The following is a 12,010-nucleotide window of genomic DNA, read 5'->3' as shown; positions in this document are numbered from 1 at the left end:
TAGGTAAAAGAAAAAGTCTTTCAAGTCTCAGATGCGTAACTAATTACCTCAGCACATAGATAACGAGCAAAAATGTTCTCAGTACACCCACTCAGGCCCCCTGTGTGTCATACCAATGATGCATCCAGTGACTGGTGGTGGCAGAATTCTAAGTAGACCCAGCTCCTAAGAAGGCAGTGGGGCTCACAGTGTTATTCCCCTTGCCTGTAGTCTTTGTCTTTTTTTTTTTTTTAATGTAATTTTCTTCCAGAGAAAACTAGTATCAGGTCAAGAAAACCCCAGGCAAAGGAATAATCAGACCCCAAAAGTTGAGCAGCACAGATACTAAGGAAAACTCAATTAAACATTTCCACCTGCTTTAAGAATAAACTAGATCATGTATTCTCACCAGTCTCTAAGCCAGACCTGAGTGAAGAGTCATGCATCCCCACTGTCTGGAGAGGAGATGGGACTGCTACCTGGCTGGGCTGAAGGCCTGGATCCACACCCCCCTTCCCCCCGCCACTTCCTGCAGGGCTGTCAGAGGCCCTCCCTGATACTCACACAGCACAGGAAAAACCTGGTCATCACACACAGCATACATTTATGTGTCTGACAAGGTTCTCAGTGCTTTTTTCAAATAAAAGGAAGGGTCATGTATGTTCTTTAGTAATAAAATGTTATAAATATATTGTTTCAGGATAATAAAAAGTCGCTCACAGCAGCGTAACTTCCAGCTTCTGGTGATCACTCATGATGAAGATTTTGTGGAGCTCTTAGGGCGTTCTGAATATGTGGAGAAATTCTACAGGATCAAGAAGAACATTGATCAGTGCTCAGAGATCGTGAAATGCAGTATTAGTTCCCTAGGATCTAATGTTCATTAAAAACATTCAAGATTTATATGCCTTAGAAACATGGGTCCTCAGCCAACTGCTTATTTCTGGTATTGAGTCAATATGAAAATACGTTCTTTCAAATAAGCCTTGTGTCTAGGGTTTTTAATGTCTGTCTGAGAGGTTCGAAAATCATTAAAATTTTTTCACATGGAATTTGGACTGATTCCCTGAACTTCATCCCCCTCCAGGCAGCCTCTGACAGGCCTGTGGGGCTCAACAGCAGCACAGTTGGACTCAGCTTCCCTTCCTAGCACTGATGAAGGAGTCTATGGGACCTGAAGCTTCTTACTCGCCTTTCACTTCTCAAAGCATTAGTGAGAAGCAGTTCTCTGCCTGGATACTTTATGGCTTGGGCATTTAAAAAGTCAGCATTAAGTGTTACCTGTAAATTTATTTCTTTGGATATGGTTTAAAAAACTGTGTTATCAGTATTAATATCTGAAGATGACAGAAATAACCGAATATTAATATTTGGCTCTGCTCTTAACTTTATAAATCTGGGTAAGTGACCTCTCCCTCTCAGGGCCTCAGTTTCCCCAACTAAAATTTGAAGTAGTCGAATGGGGGCTTCAGGGTTTGAAAAGAACCTTAATTATCTAACCCAATACCCACTGTCTTCCCTCCCCACATATCCCTACTAGGTAGTCATCCAAACCTGGGCTCTTTCTAGAGGGAGCAAGTTCCCCACTGTGCACATCCACGTTTGGAAAGCTCTGCCCAAGAGCAAGGCCTCTCTTCACTTGGGGCCTGACCTGCATTCATGAAGGAGTCTGTAACTTTCCCATATGTCTATGCTATTTATCAGTTTGGCCTTACCATGAATCCTGATTGCTCTCCAAGTATGCGACGCTGGTGTGGAAGGAAAGCAGAGCTCGCTCAAAGTCAAAACTGGCTCCCCGTGGGGTCCAAGCAGGCCTGGAAAAGCAGGCCTCATTTTCATTCCAGATGTTGTTTCTAATAAGAGCCTAATCATACCCTTTCCCTGGAATTGCCAGCTGACAACTTGAAGCCTTTCACAAGCATTCCACACAGAATGCTACCAAGTGATGCACTTTCGAATTAGACTTTTAGAGTCAGTCAGTCAGTCATGTGGCACAATCACTAGGAGCCAAGAACCACGTGGCGACCACTAGAAGCTGAAAAAGGCGAAGCAACAGACTCGTCCCTCAGAGCCTCCAAAAGGAACCAGCCCTGCTGACACCTTGACTTTTAGCCCAGTATACTGATTTTCAGACTTTTAGCCTTCAGAATTACATAAGAGAATAATACTTGTTTTAAGCTGCTGAGTTTGTGCTTATTTTTTACAGCAGCAATAGAAAACTAATACACTGTCCACTGTATATATAATCAATTTCTGTGTATGTAATATACGAGTTACTACTATCCTTGAGACAATTGAAAAAAGGTTACTTATCATTTTTTATGTTCTGTGGTTCACAGAAAGAATGCTGGTTGAGAAAGTCTGATGCAGACCCTTACCCAGTCCATGGATGAAAGGGCCAAGCAGCAGAGCCACCACTCCAGCCATCTGCTTCTTGTCCACTGACTGACAATGTTCAGTCATCCTAATTAGCTTTGAAAAACTAAAATCACCATTATTAGCCAAACTAGCATGATATCAACAAAGGTACCATGAGAAAAAAACAGCAGACCAATCTCACTCAGAGGACACATCCAGGAATTCATAAATTAAGAACAAATCAATTCCACTCATCTATTAAACATACATAATAACCAAGGTGTCTTTATCCCAAGAATGCAAGAATATTTCAGAAGATAACTGTTTACAAATCATCACCATAATAAAGCCAAAGGGGAAAAATTCTGATAGACACTTAACACTGACCATTATTTGATAAAATTCAACATCTCCTAGCTTTAGTAAACTCATACTTTTGTAAAGAATAAAAATATTTTGTGTTATTTGTCATGAATTAAAAATTAACAGTCATCTTAATAGCAAAAGATGAAATATTTTCCATTAAATAAAGAAAACAGGTAGCTTCTATCAACATACTTTTGAAAGCTCTAGCCATTGCAACAAGAAATGACAAGGCAATACAAGATAAATATAGGCAAATGAAACAAAGTTATTTACAAATTAAAACAGACTTCCCAATTTCAAGTCTGGTTTCCCCTGACGATGTGACTTCCCTCACAGCCCTTTTGAGAGTGGCTTTCTCTCCCATTTCCCTTGTATCATTGGGCTTGGAGGTGGTGTTAGTGCCATTTTTAAGCTTTTCATTGCTGCTTCTACATCATCCTCCATTAACCCCACACATACACTTGAGATGAATAGGCATCACAGTATGGAGGTAAAGAATATGAGCCAGACTCACAGACTTAAATTCTAGCACCACTATTTCTACTTAAATTCTAGCACCACCATTTACTAGCTTTGGGACCTTGGGCAAGTCATTTATCCTCTTGCTCCTGTTTCCCTATCTGTAAAAGCATCTAAAATGGCGCCTATCTTGTAGCATTGTTATGAGGATTAAATGACTTTTTTTTTTTTACATCTTTATTGGAGTATAATCGCTTTACATTGTTGTGTTAGTTGCTGCTGTATAACAAAGTGAATCAGCTATACATATACATATATCCCCATATCCCCTCCCTCTTGCGGCTCCCTCCCACCCTCCCTATAACACCCCTCTAGGCGGTCACAAAGCATGGAGATGATCTCCCTGTGCTATGCGGCTGATTCCCACTAGCTAGCTATTTTACGTTTGGTAGTGTATATATGTCAGTGCCACTCTCTCACTTGGTCTCAGCTTACCCTTACCCCTCCCCATGTCCTCAGGTCCATTCTCTACGTCTGTGTCTTTATTCTTGTCCTGTCCCTAGGTTCCTCAGAACCATTTTTGGGCTTTTTTTAGATTCCATATATATGTGTTAGCATACGGTATTTTTCTCTGACTTACTTCACTCTGTATGACAGACTCTAGGTCCACCCACCTCACTACAAATAACTCAATTTCGTTCCTTTTTATGGCTGAGTAATATTCCATTGTATATATGTGCCACATCTTCTTTATCCATTCATCTGTCGATGGACAATTAGGTTGCTTCCATGTCCTGGCCATTGTGAATAGTGCTGTAATGAACATTGTGGTACATGACTTTTTGGATTATGGTTTTCTCAGGGTATATGCCCAGTAGAGGGATTGCTGGGTCGTATGGTAGTTCTATTTTTAGTTTTTTAAGGAACCTCCATACTGTTCTCCATAGTGGCTGTATCAATTTACATTCCCACCAACAGTGCAAGAGGGTTCCCTTTCTCCACACCCTCTCCAGCATTTAATGTTTGTAGATTTTTTGATGATGGCCATTCTGACTGGTGTGAGGTGATACCTCATTGTAGTTTTGATTTGCATTTCTCTAATGATTCGTGATGTTGAGCATCCTTTCACGTGTTTGTTGACAACCTGTATATCTTCTTTGGAGAAATGTCTGTTTAGATCTTCTGCCCATTTTTGGATTGGGTTTTTTTTTTTGATATTGAGCTGCATGAGCTGCTTGTAAATTTAGAGATTAATCCTTTGTCAGTTGCTTCGTTTGCAGACCTTTTCTCCCATTCTGAGGGTTGTCTTTTCATCTGGTTTATGGTTTCCTTTGCTGTGCAAAAGCTTTGAAATTTCATTAGGTCCCATTTATTTTTGTTTTTATTTCCATTTCTCTAGGAGGTGGGTCACAAAAAGGATCTTGCTGTGATTTATGTCATAGAGTGTTCTGCCTATGTTTTCCTCTAAGAGTTTTATAGTGTCTGGCCTTACATTTAGGTCTTTATTCCATTTTGAGTTTATTAAGTGACTTTTAAAACTGCCTGGCACATAAATGTGCTATGTGTGTATTCAAGAAAAGCCTCATATCATCAGTTTACTCTTTCTTGTTGCAGTTATCTTTAGCCCCCAGCCTGGTCACTCCTGCTTATTCGTTGACAATTTTAGCTCCCAGTTGAGAATTATTCTCCTAATACTAATTTCATAATCATCGGTGATTTCAGAATCCAAATGATGATCTAATACAACCCTCCTGGCCTCTCAGATCCTTGCTCTTTCCTCCAGCGAGGAGCCGCTCCATAGTCTTACTCTAGAGTCCAGTTCTTTAACAACAATAACTGCAACCCTCCATATCTCCGTTTTAAGTATCTCACTCCAACAACCTCTCGTATCTTTACAGTTCACTCCTGGGGTCTCCAGCTCCAGCAATTCTTTGAGCCCCCCAGAATGTCAATCCATTGATTCTACCACTTTTTCAGTTCTTCACTTCCCTCATGCCTGTACTTCTCTCCTTTTACAGCTTAAATTCCATGGTCCATCCTTATATCACTGTCTTGCATAGACCCTCAACTGTCTTGTCCCTCTTCTGTCCTCAAACTTTTCTCACAGTCTCCAACCCTGGCTAAATAGGACTCTGCCTTCTCCCTGCACATGCAGTTTCCTTTGCTGGTTCCATATTTCCCTGACCTTTTGTTGTTGCCCTGCTTTAGTGCCCAGTCTGCATCTGTATTGTTTTCTTCTCACACTCACTTACTTGGTGACCTCATCCAGTCTCACAACTTTAAATTATCTTGGGACTCCCCTGGTGGCACAGTGGTGAAGGATATACCTGCTAATGCAGGGGACACGAGTTCGAGCCCTGGTCCAGGAATATCCCACATGCCAGGGAGCAACTAAGCCCATATGTCACAACTACTGAGCCTGTGCTCTAGAGCCCACAAGCCACAACTGCTGAAGCCCACGCACCTAAAGCCTGTGCTCCACAACAAGAGAAGCCAGTGCAATGAGAAGCCCGTGCACTGCAACGAAGAGTAGCCCCTGCTCGCCAAAACTAGAGAAAGCCTGTGTGCAGTAACGAAGACCCAACGCAGCCAAAAAATATAAATAAATAAATAAATCTATTAAAAAATAATAAGAGTACAAAAAAATTATTACCTTAGTTTGAGTTCTCCCAGAATCAAAACCTGAAACAGTGATTCAAGCAAAAGTAAACAGTAGGATATGGGGAATTATAATGAAGAGAAAGCAGCCAATGAATAGTGTGTTCTTAAACCAGCTACTGTAGTAGGCAATTCGGAGTTTAATCCCACAGGGAACGTGGGAAATTTGGCAAAACGTATGCCTCAAAATTATCCCACCCGAGAAGCAAGAGAGCTGGGGTATTTATCAATATATACCAAGTCCCAAGAGTCACTAACTGAGGGCTATTCCAGGGCATGTTAGCTACTGGCTTTCTGTGTGCATCCTCCACAGAGCTGCCTTCCACAGCTTTTAAAACAAGAAAAGAAAAGGGTAAGAAAAAGCCTTTTGACAGAGGTATAGATAACAGCAGCAGCTTTGGGACAGAGGGACAGCACTGACAGCTCCTTTAACAGTCTTGTAGGTGCTGACTCCTCAAATGTGTCTCCAGTCCAAACTCATTTAAACTCATATTCAGCTGCCTTACTGGATATCTAGTTGCACTTGAATATCTAATAGACATCTGAAACTTAAAATGACCCAGAAACTTTGGCCCAGAACCTGCACCTCCCATAGCTTTGGAAGAATGATAACTCCATTCTTCCAATTGCTCAGGAAAAAGTCTTGACATCTCCTTCATTTTTCTGTTTATCTCATATCCCACATTCAAGCCATCAGCTTAATACTATGGATTTAACTTTAATATTATATCCAGAATCTGACCATGCCTCACCATCTAAACCACCACTGCTTTGGTCCAAGCCATCATCATCTCTAACATAAATAATCTGAGTAACCACCTAACTGCTCTCACTAATTTGGTCCTGCCCCTCACAATTTGTTCTCAACCCAGCAGTCAGTCATCTTTTTAAAAGTAAATCAAATGTGTTTCTCACAGGGGTTTGGGTTAGTAGTTCTGAAACCACTTTACATAGTAAAATCAAATCCATACATATATTGTAGATAATAACTGAGTTTCTCACTGTTAGAGAAAGATGTTTGTATATCAAGAAAGGGGAAAGGCTATAAAAAGAACCCTGTAGTGTTGGACTGAATCCAAATATCAGTGTAAATTTATGGTTTTAGTATGTAAAGGTGTTCTACTTCCTTTACGGATGTAAGGGAAGGGAAAAAGTGGGAAGAAGATAGGGAATAAGGGAAGAGTAAGGTCCACCAAAAATCTCCATAAAACCAATGAAAACAATGGCAAAAACTGTCAAAATACACTTTTGCAGAACTTAGGAAATTAACTAAAGGCTTGCAACAAGCCAAGGATTGCTTGTTCAAAAAAAACAGCTAAATCTCGGGGAGAAAAGCCAATTGCATTTTAACCTCCCCTAAACCCATTCCCCTCGCCCTGTCTTTGTTGTAGCTTTGAAGACCAAAAGCACCATAACTACAGTACCTGTGAAAGCAGCAACCACCGGAGAGAGCAGAATGGATGTGGAGTTCCCCAAAATCTTCAGCGCCACAGAACTGCCACTGTTTGACCTGGCTGGCAGCTCACTGAAAATCTCCATCCTCATGGCTGGTCTTTATTCAACCTGACTCCAGCTCACTGTGCAAACAGCCCTACCTGTTGTAGGCAATCAGTGATGATTAGTTAATATTGCAGCTGCCCAAGGCAGCATTACTAACTGAGGCCAACAAGAGAGTAACCAAGAAACTTAAAGAGAAACATAGGGGAAGCAGATGTCCATGGCAGCTTTGACAAGCTTGAACATGTTCCTAGGAGTCCAGAAGTTTGTGTGTGTGTCAGAGCTTTGTGCATACTCAGGGAAGACCTGAGAAGGCCCTAAGCACTGACCTCTGGCTGACCTTGAAACTACTTATGCAAGAAGTGAAGGCAAAGGCCCAGTTGTAAATTGCTTTCTGCAGCATTAACATGACTGAACAAACTGTCTCTCACACAGACAAAGCTCTTCAACAAAAGCTTGGAAATTTATTAGTTCAAGGCATTAAAAGAAATCTCTGTCCAATCATCAATATACCACTAAGCTGAGACTTCAGTGACCACATATGAGAAAGAATACAGCTTTACAAAATTGGCCCAGGAAAGTCACTAAACAAAGCAACAATTACAAACCCTGGGGAGAGGGTAATCTGATTTTCAGAGTTTACACATATTACCTTTTTTTTTTTTGCAGTATGCGGGCCTCTCACTGTTGTGGCCTCTCCCGTTGCAGAGCACAGGCTCCGGACGCGCAGGCTCAGCGGCCATGGCTCACAGACCCAGCCGCTCCGCGGCATGTGGGATCTTCCCAGACCGGGGCACGAACCCGTGTCCCCTGCATCGGCAGGTGGACTCTCAACCACTGTGCCACCAGGGAAGCCCAACACATATTACTTTAAATGTCCAATTTCCAACAAGAAATTATAAGGCATGCAAAGAAACAGGAATATATGGCCCATAAACAGAAAAAAAAAAAAAGCAGTCAACAGAAGCTGTCCCTGAGGAAGCCCAGATAAAGACTTTAAATCAGCTTTTATAAATATGTTCAAGGAACTAAAGAAAATCATGTCTAAAGAATTAAAGTATGAGAATGACATCTCACCAAATGGAGACTACCATTAAGGAAGTAGAAATTATTTTTAAAAGAACCAAATAGAAATATAGAGTTCAACAATACAATAACTGAAATAAAAATTCACTAGAGGAGCTAAACGGCAGATTTAAAATGACAGAAGAATCAGTGAACTTGAAAACCGCTCAATTAAGATTATCCAGTCTGAGGAACAGAAAGAAAAAGAATGAAGAAAAATGAACAGAAAGTCAGAGACCTGAGACACTGTCAAGCATACTAACATACCAAGCCCACCAAACTTAACAGGAATCCCAGAAGGAGCAAAGACAAAGGGGCAGAAAGAACATTTGAAGAACTAGTGGCCAAAAAGTTCTGAAATTTTATGATAAATGTTAATTGTCATATCCAAGAAACTGAACAAACTGAAAAACCCAAATGAACCTTTCGGCCTACCCAACAGAATAAACTCAAAGACCCAACAGCTAACGTCATACTCATCAGTGAAAAGCTGAAAGCTTTCCCCCTAAGATCAGGCACAAAACAAGGGTGACCATTCTTGCCACTTTTATTCAACATAGTATTGGAAGTCCAAATAGGAAGAAGTAAAACTGTCATTATTTGAAGAGAACATGATATTATAATAATAGAACACCCTAAACATCATTAAAAAAAAAACCTGTTAGAACTAATAAATCAGTAAAGTTGCAGAATACAAAAGCAATATATAAAAATCTGTTCCATTTTTATATACTAATAATGAACTATCAGAAAGAGGAATTAAGAAAACAATCTAATTTACAATTGCAATAAGAAAGCATAAAATACCTAGGAATAAATTTAACCAAGGAGATGAAAGACCTTTAATCTGAAAACTACAAGACATTGATGAAAGAAAATTGAAGATGACACAAGTAAATGGAACAATATTCCATGTTCATGGATTGGAAGAATTAATATTGTTAAAATACTTCCCTGGTGGCGCAGTGGTTAAGAATCCACCTGCCAATGCAGGGGACACGGGTTCGAGCCCTGGTCCGGGAGGATCCCACATGCCGTGGAGCAACTAAGCCCATGTACCACAACTATTAAGCCTGCACTCTGGAGCCTGCGAACCACAACTACTGAAGCCTGCACACCTAGAGAAAGCCCACACGCAGCAATGAAGACCCAACACAGCCAAAAATAAATAAATAATAATAATAATACTTCCCAAAGCAACCTACAGATTCAATGCAATCCCTATCAAAATTCCAATGGCATTTTTCATAGCAATAGAACTAACAATCCTAAAATTTGTATGGAACCACAAAGCATCATGGAAGCATCATGGTCCCTAATCTCAAACTGTATTACAAAGCTATAGTAATCAAAACAGCAGTATGGTATTGACAAGAAAACAGACACATCATGGGACTTCCCTGGTGGTCCAGTGGTTAAGACTCTGCACTTCCAATACAGGGGATGTGGGTTTGATCCCTGGTCGGGAGCTAGGCTCTCACATGCCATGTGGTGTGGCCCCCCCTCCAAAAAAAAGCCAAAAAACAAACAAACAAAAAAACAGATACATTAATCAATGGAACAGAATAGAGAGCCAAGAAATAAACCCACACATATATGGTCAATTTTATGACAAAGGAGCCAAGAATATACAATGGGGAAAGGACAGTCTCTTCAATAAATGGTGTTGGGAAAACTGTACAGCCACATTCAGAAAACTGAAACTGGACCACTATCTTACACCATACACAAAAATTAACTCAAAATGGATGAAAGACTTGAACATAAGACCTGAAGCCAAAAAAGTCCTAGAAGAGAACATAGGTGGTTAATTCCTTGACATCAGTCTTGGCAACGAGTTTTTGGATTTGACACCAAAAATGAAGGCAACAAAAGCAAAACTCAACAACTGGGGCCACATCAAAAAAGCTTCTGCACAGCAAAGGAAACCATTAACACAAAGAAAAGGAAACCTACCAAATGGGAGAAAATATTTGCAAATCATATATCTGATCAGGAGTTAATATCCAAAATATATAAAGAACTCATACAACTCAATAGCAAAAAAACAACAATCTGATTTTAAAAATGGACAGGTAATCTGAAAAGACATTGTTCCAAAGAAGACATTTAGATGGCCAACAGGTACATGAAAAAGTGCCCAGCATCACTAGTCATCAGGGACATGCAAATCAAAACCACAATGAAATATCACTTCATACCTGTTAGAATGAGTGTTATCAAAAAGACAAGAAATAACAAGTGTTGGCAAGGATATAGAGAAAAGGGAACGCTTGTGTACTGTTGGTGGGAATGTAAATTGGTACAGCCACTATGGAAAACAGTATGGAGGTTCCTTTAAAAATTAAAAAAAGGATTACCATATGATCCAGCAATTCCACTCCTGGGTATTCATGTGGAGAAAACAAAAACACTAACTTGAAAAGATATATGTACCCCATTGTTCACCGCAGCATCATTTATAATAGCCAGGACAGGGAAACCACCTAAATCTTCATCAACAGATAGGTGAATAAAGAAAATGGGGGGGGGGTCGCTGTGTGCACACGTGTATAATTCAGCCATAAAGGAAGGAAATCTTGCCACTGCGATGACATGGATGGACCGTGAGGGCATTATGCTAAGTGAAATAAACAGAGAAAGACAAATACTGTATGATCTCACTTACATGTGGAACCTAAAATACAAACAAAAAAACAGCTCATAGATGAAGAGAACTGATTTCAGGTTGGTAGAGGTGGAGGATGGGGTGTGTGTGTGTGTGTGTGTGTGAAATGGGTGAAGGAGATCCTAAGATTAAAAATTCCAGTTGTTGGAGACGCAAGCGGGAAGAGATATGGGAACATATGTATATATATAACTGATTCATTTTGTTGTGAAGCTGAAACTAACATACCATTGTAAAGCAATTATACTCCAATAAAGATGTTAAAATGAAAAAATAAATTCCAGTTGTAAAATAAATAAGTCATGAGGATATAAGGTACAGCATAGCCACTATACTTGCATATTTGAAAGTTGTTAAGAGACTAGATCTTAAAAAGTTCTCATCACAAGAAAAAAAATTGTAACTATGTATGGTGATGTAACTAGACTTATTGTGGTAATCATTTTGCAATATATACAGTTTTTGAATTACGTTTTACACCTGAAACTAATAATAATGTTATACGCCAGTTATACCTCAAAAAAAAAAAAAAAACCCTCAAGAGATTGGCACTTAGATGCATCCTAGCCAAACTGTCAAAAAACAAAAGAATCTTGGAAGGAGCAAGACAAAGCAGTGAAAAAGCCTCAATAAAATTAACAGTTGACTTCTCCTTAGAAACAGTGGAAACCAGAAGTCATACTGGGATGACATACTAAAAGGGCTGACTGTAACCAAGAATTCTATATCCAGTAAAACTATCCTTCAAAAACAAAAGAAAATAAGATATTTTCAGATAAATAAAAACTAAGATAATTTGTCTCCATCAGACTTGCCCTACAATGCTAAAAGAATCCTTCAGGCTGAAATGAAATAAAACTAGACTTAAATCCACATGAAAAACAGCTCCAGTAAAGGTAAATACACAGGTAATATAAAAGTATAAATGTATTTTGGTTTATAATTCAGTTTTCCTATCTG

The 12,010-nt window shown here is 39.7% G+C and overlaps 1 protein-coding gene across 2 annotated transcripts in view; it reads left to right on the top strand.

The window, feature by feature from the left end:
* Nucleotides 1-1,031, top strand: part of RAD50 (RAD50 double strand break repair protein) — a 93,890-nt gene extending 92,859 nt beyond the window's left edge. For both annotated transcript variants that reach the window (XM_024747578.1, XM_024747577.1), the window contains one exon: nucleotides 680-1,031. In XM_024747578.1, the coding sequence (XP_024603346.1) occupies nucleotides 680-866 (187 nt within the window). In that variant the 3' untranslated portion in view covers nucleotides 867-1,031. The remainder of the gene's footprint in view (nucleotides 1-679) is intronic.
* The last annotated feature ends 10,979 nt before the right edge of the window (nucleotides 1,032-12,010 follow it).

The sequence above is a fragment of the Neophocaena asiaeorientalis genome, unplaced genomic scaffold (assembly GCF_003031525.2).
Source record: "Neophocaena asiaeorientalis asiaeorientalis breed wild unplaced genomic scaffold, Neophocaena_asiaeorientalis_V1.1 scaffold599, whole genome shotgun sequence".
Classification (NCBI taxonomy): Eukaryota; Metazoa; Chordata; class Mammalia; order Artiodactyla; family Phocoenidae; genus Neophocaena; species Neophocaena asiaeorientalis.
The sequence above is the reverse complement of the archived record's forward strand: the minus strand, read 5'-3'. Positions and strand labels throughout refer to the sequence as shown.